Source organism: Myxocyprinus asiaticus, chromosome 7 (assembly GCF_019703515.2).
Source record: "Myxocyprinus asiaticus isolate MX2 ecotype Aquarium Trade chromosome 7, UBuf_Myxa_2, whole genome shotgun sequence".
Lineage (NCBI taxonomy): Eukaryota > Metazoa > Chordata > Actinopteri > Cypriniformes > Catostomidae > Myxocyprinus > Myxocyprinus asiaticus.
Window position 1 is genome coordinate 14,835,491 of NC_059350.1, and position 14,125 is coordinate 14,849,615.

General features: G+C 39.7%; 1 protein-coding gene across 3 annotated transcripts in view; it reads left to right on the forward strand.

Annotated features, from left to right (window-relative positions):
• LOC127443871 (huntingtin-like) overlaps nucleotides 1-14,125 on the forward strand; it is a 78,842-nt gene that overhangs the window by 23,635 nt on the left and 41,082 nt on the right. For all 3 annotated transcript variants that reach the window (XM_051702865.1, XM_051702866.1, XM_051702868.1), the window contains 8 exons: nucleotides 295-662; nucleotides 2,531-2,654; nucleotides 8,767-8,885; nucleotides 9,463-9,574; nucleotides 12,123-12,260; nucleotides 12,367-12,525; nucleotides 13,624-13,721; nucleotides 13,859-13,998. In XM_051702865.1, coding sequence (XP_051558825.1) covers nucleotides 295-662; nucleotides 2,531-2,654; nucleotides 8,767-8,885; nucleotides 9,463-9,574; nucleotides 12,123-12,260; nucleotides 12,367-12,525; nucleotides 13,624-13,721; nucleotides 13,859-13,998 — 1,258 coding nt within the window. The remainder of the gene's footprint in view (nucleotides 1-294; nucleotides 663-2,530; nucleotides 2,655-8,766; nucleotides 8,886-9,462; nucleotides 9,575-12,122; nucleotides 12,261-12,366; nucleotides 12,526-13,623; nucleotides 13,722-13,858; nucleotides 13,999-14,125) is intronic.

A 14,125-nucleotide genomic window follows, 5' to 3' on the forward strand; every position in this document is an offset into this window, starting at 1 on the left:
TCCCATAGATTTACAATGAAAGAGGGCCCAAGCCATATCAAGGTACCAGAATATTGTAGAGGCTTGGGGGTGGGCTTTAATATGCTAACACCACTCTGAATACCTTAGCAACACCCTGGCAACCAACCATAACTCCTTAGTGTCTTGGTGGCAAGTTTTGCATGTGCAAACACCACCAAAATTTTCTTTAGAAATCAAGTTAATATGCATGCTTTACACACTTGCTGAATTACAACAAACAAATTACATGTAATGTATGGCAGAATTAATGCATGGTTGTCACATTTGCTCAAGCTTCAGTAGGTGGTGAAAGCTCCAGTGAAGCTCCGTCATCGTCAGGCGTTTCTTCACTTGGCACATCTGACATCATCACAGAGCAGCCACGCTCCTCCCAGCACACCTTGCAGTCGGGAGACTCGGTAGACCTGAGTGCTTCAGAGCAGGGGGTTGGGCCTGATACTCCAGACGATGAAGATGAGGAGGACATGCTAAGCCGCAGCTCAAGCGGAGGCGTGGGGGTCGTCAGCTCGTCTGCCAACTTAATAACTGATGGCAACCAAATGTCGACAGGAGCCGCGTCATCATCACCCCCTAGTGACAGTTCCCAGACGACTACGGAGGGACCAGACTCCGCTGTGACGCCTTCAGATTGCGCTGAGCTCGTAAGTGTCCAGAACACCAGCAGACCCTATCGGAACTATTCACCACCTTCCCTAACTCCCACAGAAGGGCCGGACCCGCACTCCGACAGCGAGTCATCTTCCTACAGGCCATCCTCTTCCTCCTTCTCTACCTCCTCTACATCTTCTTCCTCCACCTTTTCTGCCATCTCCTTCTCTAGCAGTAGTGACCAGGTCAGCAGAGGACAGGGGGTGAGGCTATTGTTGCTCTTCCCCGCCTTGTTAGATCCCTGCTCGCTTTTATGCCCCATTCCACATGCACGGCCTTTTTCCTGAGGTGTTCAAACACCTTTCATTTCTCCGTCTCTGGACCAGTGATCACAAACCCTGTTCCTGCAATAGTAATGCTGATCTCTGATCAGTTTTAAGGGCTTAATTTGAAAACGGTGGAGTGAATTTGTGCAGCATTACTGTTCTGATATCCCATTATGTCCAATTTTCAAATAACTTAAAGCTCAATTTGATCTCAGTTAATCAGTTCACACTTAAAATAATTTTTTGGGTTCAGTGCAAGTTAAGCTCAATCGATTAGCATTTGTGGCATAATGTTGACCATGACAAAAATTAATTTAGACTTTCTTATAAATAAAAGGAAAAGTCTCTGTTTCAATGAGGCACTTACAGTGAAAGTAAATGGGGCCAATTTATAAACGGTAAAATACTAACTGTTTCAAAAGAATAGCCTCAAGACATAAACAATATGCGTGTTAACATGATTTTAGTGTGCTAAAATCGTATACTAACCTTACTGTGTAAAGTTATATTAAATTTTACAACTTTATTGCCATGGCGACGTAATGCTAAACACTAAAACAACTGTAAAAATGACGATTTAAACAACTTCACAGCTCAAATAATACATGTTTTAACAGAATTAATGTAAGTGCTTTTATAACATTGTACGCTTCAAATTTTGCCTTTTAAACCCTCCAAACATTTTCCTCACTGTAACCTCGATTTTTGCTTTTTATTTATTTATTTATTTATTTATTTTATAAAGAAAGGGAGAGATGAGTCTAAATAATTTTTTGTGGTAAGCAACCTTATGCCACAAATGCTATCGATTGAGATTAACTTGTAGTGAACCCGTGATATTCCTTTTAAAAACAGGCATAATGCAAAGAAATAGTTCACCCAAAAATTTAAATATTTACAAATTATTTTTATCCCTAATGACCCATATGCTGTTATTTTTTCTGTAGAACACAAAAGTAGAACATTTTGAAGAATCATGAGATAAGAACCAATGGTGTTTTTACATTCTTGGCATGATGCATTGGCTTACCATTTTATATACTAAAAAAAAAACAAAAAAAGAAAAAAACATTTTATATAGTAAGTGCACAAAGCTCCTGTTTGAAGATTTAGAATATAGTGCTCAGATCATGTGGACTATTTTTATGGTGCTTTTGTAGTGTTTATTTGTCATTTTTGGAGCAGGACAGATGTGGTCACTATGAACCGTAACTGCATGAAAAAGAGCTGCGTACAGATTTCTCCTTTTGCGTTTCATGGAAATAACGACAGCATACAGGTTTTGAACAACATTAGGGTGACTTTTTTTTGTAAATTATTTAAGACTCGGTGAGGGACCACTGATGAACATCCATGAGCTGGCACTATAGTAATTCTTTATGTGAGGCCCAAAATCGTCCAGACATGCATATATGATTATGCAAAAATTGCAAATGGAAGCTGTGATCGAACAATATTTGTAAGAGTTTCCCAAAGTGGTGCTTGTTGAACTGTTGTTGAATGGTCCTTGTTTGCATTTGCATGAATGGGTTGCTGTGAAATGTTTTTTGTGTTATGCTCAGTATTCACATGGTTATATTTGGATGTGTGTGTAGGTGTTGGACGGCAGTGAGAGTCAGTACTCAGGGATGCAGATCGGCACATTGCAGGACGAGGAAGAGGAGGGAGCAGCTCCACCGCCTGACAAACCTTCAGAGCCTTTCTCTCAGTCTGCACTGGGTACATGCTACAATACTGTTTACTTTCTTACTTTCAACACTGAATTACTGAGCAATACACTCTGCTCTGACGGTGCTAGTTTGGATGTGAGTAGATCACTTTGACCCTGTTTACACTAGGGCTGCAACTAATGATTATTTTGATAATCGATTAATCTAATGATTATTAGAATGATTATTTGACTATTCTGCGACTATTGCAAACGATTAATCATTAGCACTTATCTGATTATTCAGCTTGTGCCCTGACTTAAAAGGTTCTATTAAACGTGCTTACTAACAATAAAGAGGACAAAATCATCTTTTAAAAATACCTTCACTGAATTAAAGCAAAAAAAAAACTTTTTATTAAGTTGAATTCAGTAAAGAAATTCACTGCAAAAAATCAAAAGTGACAGTCATTATTTGGTGTGGCCACCAGCTGCATTAAGTACTGCAATGCATTTCCTCCTCATGGACTGCACCAGATTTGCCAGTTCTTGCTGTGAGATGTTACCCCACTCTTCCTCCAAGGCACTTGCAAGTTCCCAGACATTTCTGGGGGGAATGGCCCTAGCCCTCACCCTCCGATCCAACAGGTCCCAGACGTGCTCAATGGGATTGAGATCCGGGCTCTTCGCTGGCCATGGCAGAACACTGACATTCCTGTCTTGCAGGAAATCACGCACAGAATGAGCAGTATGGCTGGTGGCATTGTCATGCTGGAGGGTCATGTCAGGATGAGCCTGCAGGAAGGGTGCCACATGAGGGAGGAGGATGTCTTCCCTGTAACAAACAGCGTTGAGATTGCCTGAAATGACTACAAGCTCAGTCCGATGATGCTGTGACACACCGCCCCAGACCACGATGGACCCTCCACCTCCAAATCGATCCCGCTCCAAGAGTACACGCCTCGGTGTAATGCTCATTCCTTCGACGATAAACGCGAGTCCGACCATCACCCCTGGTGAGACAAAACTGCGACTTGTCAGTGAAGAGCACTTTTTGCCAGTCCTGTCTGGTCCAGCGAAGGTGGGTTTGTGCCCACGTTGTTGCCAGTGATGTCTGGTAAGGACCTGCCTTACAACAGGCCTACAAGCCCTCAGTCCAACCTCTCTAAGCCTATTGCGGACAGTCTGAGCACTGATGGAGTGATTGTGCATTCCCGGTGTAACTCTGGCAGTTGTTGTTTCCATCCTGTACCTGTCCCGCAGGTGTGATATTCAGATGTACCGATCCTGTGCAGGTGTTGTTACACATGGTCTGCCACTGCGAGGACGATCAGCTGTCCTTCCTGTCTCCCTGTAGCGCTGTCTTAGGCGTCTTACAGTACGGACATTGCAATTTATTGCCCTGGCCTCATCTGCAGTCCTCATGCCTCCATGCGGCATGCCTAAGGCATGTTCACGCAGATGAGCAGGGACCCTGGGCATCTTTCTTTTGGTGTTTTTCAGAGTCAGTAGAAAGGTCTCTTTAGTGTCCTAAGTTTTTATAATTGTGACCTTAATTGCCTACCATCTGTAAGCTGTTAGTGTTTTAACGACCGTTCCACAGGTGCATATTCATTAATCATTTATGGTTCATTGAACAAGCATGGAAAGTATTGTTCAAACCCTTTACAATAAAGATCTGTAAAGTTATTTGGATTTTTACAAAATTATCTTTAAAATACTGTGTCCTGAAAAAGGGACGTTTCTTTTTTTGCCTAGTTTATAAGATATTTATACTTGCTTTAAGAGAATGTATCTTAAATATAAGTGTATTTCTTCACTTGGTTATACTTCTGCGAGTGCAGTAAAGACAAAATACACTTATATTCAAGATCTATTCTCTAAAAGCATTCTCTGGTGAATGCATCTTTTTTTAAAGGATTTTTATATATATATATATATATATATATATATATATATATATATATATACACACACACAAACACACACACTGCAGTTGTGCTCAAAAGTTTGCATACCCTTGGAGAATTGGTAATATATGTACCATTTTTAAAGAAAACATGAGTGAGCAGGCAAAACACATTTCTTTTATTTCTTATGGGATTCATATTCAGCTGTATGTTATAACAGAATGGCACAATCATAAAACAAAACATGGCAACAAAGAAAAAAATGAAATTACCCCTGTTCAAAAGTCTGCATACCCTTAGTTCTTAATACTGTGTATTGCCCACTTTAGCATCAATGACAGCGTGCAGTCTTTTGTAATAGTTGTCTATGAGGCCCCAAATTCTTGCAGGTGGTATAGCTGCCCATTCGTCTTGGCAAAATGCCTCCAGGTCATGCAAAGTCTTTGGTCGTCTTGCATGAACCGCACGTTTGAGATCTCCCCAGAGTGGCTCGATGATATTAAGGTCAGGAGACTGTGATGGCCACTCCAGATCCTTCACCTTTTTCTGCTGTAACCACTGGAGGGTCAACTTGGCCTTGTGCTTAGGGTCATTGTCGTGCTGGAAAGTCCAAGAGCGTCCCATGCGCGTGCAGAAGAATGCAAATTGTCTGCCAGTATTTTCTGATAACATGCTGCATTCATCTTGCCATCAATTTTCACAAGATTCCCCATGCCTTTAGAGCTCACACACCCCTAAAACATCAGTGAGCCACCACCATGCTCACAGTGGGGATGGTATTCTTTTCACTATAGGCCTTGTTGACCCCTCTCCAAACATTGCGCTTATGGTTGTGACCATATAGCTATATTTTGGTCTCATCACTCCAAATTACAGTGTACCAGAAGCTGCGAGGCGTGTCAAAGTGTTGTCAGGCATATTGTAACCGGGCTTTTTTTGTGGCATTGGCGCAGTAAAGGCTTCTTTCTGGCAACTCGACCATGCAGCTCATTTTTGTTCAAGTATCGTCATATTGTGCTCTTTGAAACAACCACAATGTCTTTTTCCAGAGCAGCCTGCATTTCTCCTGAGGTTACCTGTGGGTTTTTATTTGTATCCTGAACAATTCTTCTGGCAGTTGTGGCTGAAATCTTTCTTGGTCTACCTGACCTTGGCTTGGTATCAAGAGATCCCCAAATTTTTCACTTCTTAAATGATTGAACAGTACTGACTGGCATTTACAAGGCTTTGGATATCTGTTTATATCCTTTTCCATCTTTATAAATTCCATTACCTTGTTACCCAAGTCTTTTGATAGTTCTTTTCTGCTCCCCATGGCTCAGTATCTAGCCTGCTCAGTGCATCCACGTGAGAGTTAACAAACTCATTGACTATTTATACACAGACACTAATTGCAATTTAAAAAGCCACAGGTGTGGGAAAATAACCTTTAATTGCCATTTAAACCTGTGTGTGTCACCTTGTGTGTCTGTAACAGGGCCAAACATTCAAGGTTATGTAAACCTTTGAACAGGGCCATTTGGGTGATTTCTGTTTTCATTATGATTTAAAAAGGAGCCAAACAACTATGTGATAATGAATGGCTTCATATGATCACTATCCTTAAATAAAAGACAGTTTTTTTGCATGATCAGTCATATTTTCAAAATCAATGCCAAACTTTCACTATTTCTGCCAGGATATGCAAACATTTGAGCACAACTGTATGTGTTTTTTTTTTTTTCAATTTGGAATGCCCAATGCGCTCTAGGTCCTCGTGGTGGCGTAGTGGCTTGTCTCAATCCGGGTGGCGGAGGATGAATCTCAGTTGCCTCCGCGTCTGAGAACATCAATCCGCGCATCTTATCACGTGGCTTGTTGAGTGTGTTACCACGGAGACATAGCGCATGTGGAGGCTTCACAGTATTCTCCGCGGCATCCACGCACAACTCACCACGCGCCCCACCGAGAGTGAGAACCACATTATAGCGACCACGAGGAGGTTACCCCATGTGACTCTACCCCTCCTAGCAACTGGGCCAATTTGGTTGCTTAGGAGACCTGGCTGGAGTCACTCAGCACCCCTGGATTCAAACTCGCGACTCCAAGGGTGGTAGTCAGCGTCAATACTCGATGAGCTACCCAGGTCCCCCATATATTTGTATTTTTAATATTATATTCAACATTCTCAGATAAAAAAATTTTATTCTGCAGTATAGCTGCTAAAGAAAATGTATGTTGTTTTAAAATAGTTTTGGATATTTATATTGGGAAACAAGCCAAAACAAAAACAAATCAAAAACGTATTTTGTTATAATGGGGCGAAGACTACTCTCTCTCACCTCTCTGTTCACTTCAATTCATCTTTAACTCTCAAAAAAACTAACTCTCTCTTATTAATAAAGCTGCATATTGCCAATTTTCTTCACAATAAGAAATGCAGTTAGTGACGCATACATTAAAAGTGCTTCAGTATTTACTTATTTGGTATTTTTGCATTATAATTCCCTCATACTTTGTGATCTACATCATCTTAAGCTGTTTGGAAAGTTTAGAGTGCATCTGTTCTGTGAGCTGTGTAATTCTTCCTCTCCTCGGTCAGGCGTGAGCTGCAGTGCTGCTCTAGTGCATCATCATTAGAGTTTAATGTGATCTCATGTTACGTTAAATGAGATCAATCGACTATTCGACAACGTAAATTTTTGTCGACAATTTTTTATTGTCGACGTTGTCATTAACGTCGACAAATCGTTTCAGCCCTAGTTTACACCTGGGATTATGATGCATCTCAGGTGATCTGATCACATGTGTTTAGGCGAGACACATCGCTGTTTACACCTGGTCGCTTAAATGCGTGTCCTGTGACCAACTGTGTTCGTATTCCGAGGGACAGTCTCTGATTTCATGACGACATACATCAGTCACTATGTCAGTGTGCTACTGCATGATAATAAACCGTAAAAAAATCATAAGGCAAAGAAAACTTGAATAAAACCAGCATACTATTTCTTCCAGTTGCAGTTAAAATTCAATCTTAGCACAAACGTGACATTTTGAGCAGAATTATCCAATGTTTTAGTGGAGTACCTGTATTAACCTGAGTTTCAGATGTTTGTGCTTGTCATCTGTGTCGCTGCATGTGATATCAGACACACTGAAGAAGACCTGTGAAGTTCTCATGCTTGTGTATGTATAAGAGGGTGACCGATAGTGGATTTTGCCAATACTGATAACTAAGGTGGTGAAAAAGGCTGACAACCGTTTAATCGGCCGATAGTTTTTAAAAACGATTTATAGAATGAAAGAAAATTAATCATAGTATTTTCTTGCTGTGACAGGCACAGACATAATCGAGCATCATTATGCATTATGCTACAAGAGTGCAACCAAAATCCCACTAAAAACCAGAAAAATTAAGCTTTGGTGCAATACGCTGGACTTTTATCTATAAAAAGCCCGGAATATACGTATTTATTTTGTGAATTTTATTTTTAAATGACAGAGACTTGGCACCGTTATAGTGCTCTACTGTATAGTTTACCAAATTAAGCTTTTTATAGCCTGTATATTCACCAGATGAAAGATTTTGTATATATCCCTTATTTTGGATATTATATACATTTCCATATAGTCTCATTTTTCTTTGCATGCCCCCACTTCAAATTAGAACACTTGATATATCTAATCTAATGAAGCGATGTTAAAAATTTGAATGAATATTGTCTATGATGAAAGATTAAGATCAACACAAGGTGTCAGTGATTGTGATCTAGAGGTCCCTGTTATACTTTAGAAACGAGTCGTTTAAACTGTAAATCCTTCAGAGGAGAAACTCTGAAATAATAATAATAATAAATTATTCGATTTTTGCAGATAACCGATAGTTCCAAAAAGCAACCATCGGCACCGATTAATCGGTAAAACCGATATTTACTTATTTGTTTTTTCAAGTTTTCCGATTGGACGGTTATTTCCTTTTTAAGGCCGCTTGTAACCGGCAAAGTTTAAAATCTTGTTTTAGCACAATGGTTGATTGACAGGTGAGGGGTGGCACTTCACTGCTGTCCCATACGCATTCAGGATGGATTAGAGTTTACACCTCAAATACGATGTGGCCACATGCGTTTTTGACTACCTCCGTATTTGGTTTTTGTGATCCGATCACAAACCATTTTGCACCCCATTTACACCTGCATTTAATGATGACCACTTGTGATTAACAGGAAACACATCTTAAAACCAGGTGTAAATGGGGTCTTAGGCTCACAAATTTGTTTTTTGGTCTTGCTGTCAGCTTTAAGTAAGCCCCACCTTCTGGAGGGTAAAGGTCACAACAGGCAATCATCTGACAGCAGTGTGGATCGATTCATACCAAAGGAAGAGGTTCTGGAGTCAGCAGAACTTGACAACAAGGTAAACACACACATACAAACATTGTCCATTTTTATGGTACATTTGTAGTGGTGCTTTTTTGTTTTTTTATGGCTTTTAATCATGTCTATTAGTTTTGAATTAAAATAGTAGCTTTTTAAAATATGTCAAAATTATGCTTAAGCAGATATACACATTTTAAAATTCACAATCTTTCTCAGACCAAACATGCTGATGACTCATCTTGCACTACACAGATATTATCCAATCAAATGCTCTCTAGATTGAGAATACCCCTCCCCGTAATACCACCTGTAACCGTAATCATGGTTCATGACTAATGCAACTAAAGGCTATTGGCTATTTAGTGATATAATTGATACAGTATGTCCTGCCTAAACTTCCTGTTTCAATATAAAATATGTCAACACAGGAATGAAAACTGTGCTTGTCAAGAGATTTCATGGGGTTGTTCAAGACCAAATAATGTTAAAAGTATATTCAGCATCTCAGATCTTCACATACCCTGACACATTTCATTTGGGAATTGATATTGAACTGGGTAGTAAACAATTTTAAAAAACAGTTTTTTTTTTTTTTTTTGTGTTATGTACTTAAGCCATCAAGGATTAAAGGAGATATTGGTCACTACACTGACCCAAAGGAAGAGCCTCTGGTGCACTGTGTGCGGCTGCTGGCTGCCTCCTTTCTGCTCTCTGGACAAAGAAACAGTAAGAAAGAAAAACACCGCTCCATATTAACTCTCAGAGAAGGAACTACGATGCTTTGCTGTTGTTACATGGATGTACACCAAGTGCTCTTGAGTGTTGGTGGTCATGTTTAATGCTTGAATATTAAAGGAATATTTTGGGTTCAATACAAGTTAAGCTCAATCAACAGAATTATTTGTGGCATAATGATGATTACACAAAAAATAATTTCAACTCGTCCCTCCTTTAAAAAAAAAGCAAAAATTGAGGTTGCAGTGAGGCACTTACAATGGAAGTGAATAAGGCCAAATTTTGGAGTGTTTAAAGACAGAAATGTGAAGCTTTTAATTTATAAAAGCACTTACATTAATTCTTCTGTTAAAACTCATGTATTATTTGAACTGTAAATTTGTTTAGATCATCATTTTACAGTCATTTTATGGTTTTAGGGTTTGTTGACATCGTCATGGAAACAAAGTTGTAAAATTGGCTGTATCTTTAAAAAAAAAAAAAAAAAGGTTGGCATTTATCAAATTTTTATCAAACTAAAATCATGTTAACACAACGTCTGTTATGTGGCTATACTTTGATAATAATGTTATCGATTGACCCCATTCACATCCATTGTAAGTGCCTCTCTGTAACAGATTTTTGAAAGAGGGGCAAGTCAATTTATTTTTGTGGTAATCAATATTATGCCACAAATGCTGTCATTTGAGCTTAACTTGTATTGAACACGGAATATTTCTTTAAGATTTCTTGTAGTTCTTGTAAAATAATACGTGACCATTTTCAACCCTCTCTCTGACTGTTAGAATTAAACTCGCTGTTTTTGTTACTGTACCTTCTGTATGTAAATAACCTCTACTACAACCCCAATTCCAAAAAAGTTGGGACAGTATGAAAAATGCTAATAAAAACAAAAAGGAGGTATTTGTAAATTATATTCACCCTTTGCTAAATTGAACTACACATTATATGATGTTTTACCTTGTGCATTTCATTGTTTTTTTAATGTACAGTAATTTCAAATCAGATGATTGCAACACACTCCAAAAAAGTCAAGACGGGCAATTTAAGTCTAAAAACAATTTGGCGAGATGATAAAATAAAGCAGTGTGAAACAGGAGATGTTAAACAGGTGAGGCAATTGTGTAATAATACTGTATACTATATAAGGAGTCTTCAAATACAGCCTAGTCCTTCAAGAGCAAGGATCATTCAAGACTTGTCAAATTGCCAACAGATGCTTCAGCAAATAATCCAGCACTTTGAGAACAATGTTCCCCAAAGACAAATTGGAAGGATTTTGGGCATTTCACCCTCTATGGTGCACAATATAGTTAAACGATTCAAGGAATCTGGTCAAATCTCGGTGCGTAAAGGGCAAGACGAAAACCATTTCTGAATGTGCATGATATCTGATCCCTCAGACATCATTCATCTGTAATGGATATCATGAACATGGGCTTGGGATAACTTTAGTAAACTTTGTTAGTCAACACCATTCGCCACTGCATCCACAGATGCAAGTTAAGACTTTACTATGCAAAGCAGAAGCCCTACATCAACACTGTCCAGAAGCGCTGCTGATTCTCTGGGCTTGGTCTCATCTTAGATGGAGAGTAGAACAGTGGAACTGTGATTTTTGGTCTGAAGAGTCCACATTTCAAGTTTTTGAGAAACAAAGACATTGTGTTATCCTGGCCAAAGAGGAAAAGGGTCATCCAAGCTGTTACTAGCGTCAGGTCCAAAAGCCAGTGCCTGTATGGGCCAGGGGTGTGTAAGTGACCATGGCATGGGTAACTCGCACATCTGTCAGAACACCATGAATGCAGACAGATATGTAAAAATTTTGGAGCAACACCGTCTTTTCCAGGGACATCCCTGCATTTTCCAGCAGGACAAATTCAAACCATATACTGCCTGGATTACAAGTGCATGGCTGTGTAAGCAGAGAGTGTGGGTGCTAGATTGGCCTGCCTGCAGTCCTGACCTGTCTCCAATTGAGAATGTGTGGCGCATTAAGCACACCATCCGTCAACGAAGACCTCGTACAATTGCGCAGCTAAAGACCTGCAATAATGGATGAATGGGGGAAAATTCCACTTTCTAAACTTAACAAACTTGTGTCTTCAGTGCCCAAATGCTTAATAAGTGTTATTAGAAGAAATGTTGATGTTTCACAGTTGTAAATACTCGACTGTCCCAACTTTTTTGGAGAGTGTTGCAGTCATCTGGTTTGAAATTACTGTACATTAAAAAAAACAAAAAAACAATGAAATTCACAAGGTAAAAAATCATATAATATGTAGTTGTAGTGCTTTCAATATGGCAAAGGGTGAATATAATTTACAAATCACTCATTTTTGTTTTTATTAACATTTTTCATACTGTCCCAACATTTTGGAATTTGGGTTGTATGATTTACTAACCTATTCACATGTGAAAAGTTATAGTGTATATACAAAAAGATTAATTTGCCTAAACACCGGTTTGATGTAAAAAGTGGTGTAAAAGCAGAATATTAATTGTATGTGGTTGGTGTGTGTGTGTGTGTGTGTTTTAGGGCTGGTTCCTGATAATGAGGTCCGTGTGAGTGTGAAGGCATTAGCTGTCAGCTGTGTGGGGGCAGCAGCAGCTCTTCTGCCAGAGGCTTTCTTTAACAGACTTTACCTGCACCCAATAGATGGACAGCAGCCAGATGGTGAGAAGCATGCTTACAACTAACCCATTTTTTGTTTTATTGAAGTAGAATATATTAAGTTGTGACTTCATATAATGGTGTGTAAATGTGTTGTTTGTGTGAACAGAACAACAGTACATCAGTGATGTACTGCAGTACATTGAACATGGAGACCCTCAGATCAGAGGAGCTACAGCCATCCTGTGTGGGGCTTTAATCCAGGCCATCCATCTGAAGACACGATACAACACAGAGACATGGCTATCACAGATCCACAGCGTCACAAGTGAGAACTACAACTAGAACTCAATCGTTTTCCATGATCCAGACCAACGGTTACCAGTGGGGAACCGTGCCATTCTGTGCTGATCCAGGCTCCTTTTTTTTTTTTTTTTTTTTTTTTTTCTCAAAGCAGCTTTGAAGAAAATCATGCCTTAAGTCTTATATCCTTAAGTGAGCAAGCTTAAGGTGACTGTGGTGAAGAAACAACACACCTTTCAATAGTTAGTGGAGAAAATATAAACCTTGAGAGCTTTACGATAGATGTACATAATACAATATTATTTAGCAGTTTGAGCAAAATCTGAATGGCACACATTTTTTTTTTTTTCCCCCTCTTCCACTGGTTTCACTTTGCATGTAAACTTTAGCAGTCTTCCCAGCTTATACAATGTGCGCAAGTGCTCATACCTGTTTTCATTTCAAGGTCAAAACAGAGAATAACAAGTCTCATGTTATCGGGGGTTTCTTGCATCGTCGTTATTTTTTTTAATAAGCTGGTTTTTGATAGTTATGAGCGTATAGTTGTGCATGTGATCACGCTCTGTGTCGGCTGGGAGAGGCGGGTTGTTAATTGCAACTTGCAGCTGCTGTTTCTGCCTCGATTTGCGCTGTGATGTCAGCGTAAATAATATAACATGCTAGCACCGGCACATGACACAGTCGTTTGGCAAATTCGACAAGCTGTAACACTACAATCAACTTGCCGTTTGCCATCGGTCTTTGAGCTGTCAGCTCGCCTATGTAGACTAGTTGCTCTGTTTTCCTGTGAGCACTCAGCGCCGCCTCTCCGGGGAGGAGACTGTTTCGCAGCTCTCAGTGTTGCATTGCTTGGTTTTAACCACACTTATGTATTTATTTATGTATTGTACGATACATATGATATCAAATCGAGAGTGTCGTATCGAACATTACAATATGATATAATATTATTTTTTACACTTCTAACAATACTGAGAAATCCAGGTGGAGAAATCGTACTGCACAAACTGTTAATCGGTTTGTACCGTACTCCCCGTGTTTCGGACCATTTGGCCCAATGGTTGCGAAGCGCCTATAGACTCAAGCCCTTTCTTCACACGCTTGCTCGATCTCTCATTCTCAGGAAACTCTGTGACACTGGAAGACTTTGTGCCTCTGCTGCAGCGCAGTTTGAAGGATGAATCCTCAGTCACATGTAAAATGGCCTGTGCTGCTGTTAGGGTGAGAAAGCACACGTACACAATCCCCTTGCTTAACCTTCTTTAAACACATGTATATAATGCTAATTACGCCTGAAAGAAAAGGATAACGTGTCATTCAGTTCTGGGAGATTATTATAATATTGTGTGTGTTTACAGCACTGCATCATGGCACTGTGTAGTGGCAGTCTCAGTGAACTGGGTCTGCAGCTGCTCATCGACCTCTTGACCCTAAAAGACTGCTCCTATTGGCTGGTTCGCACTGAGCTCCTGGAAACACTTGCTGAGATAGACTTCAGGTGCGAAGACTCCAGCAGTACCTGTGCTCCAATACACTTCATTTTGAACCTAGATTGTGTTAGATGCAGACACATATGTATATATCAAGCAGCAATACTACGTATAATGGCTTTATAAGGCCCGTTC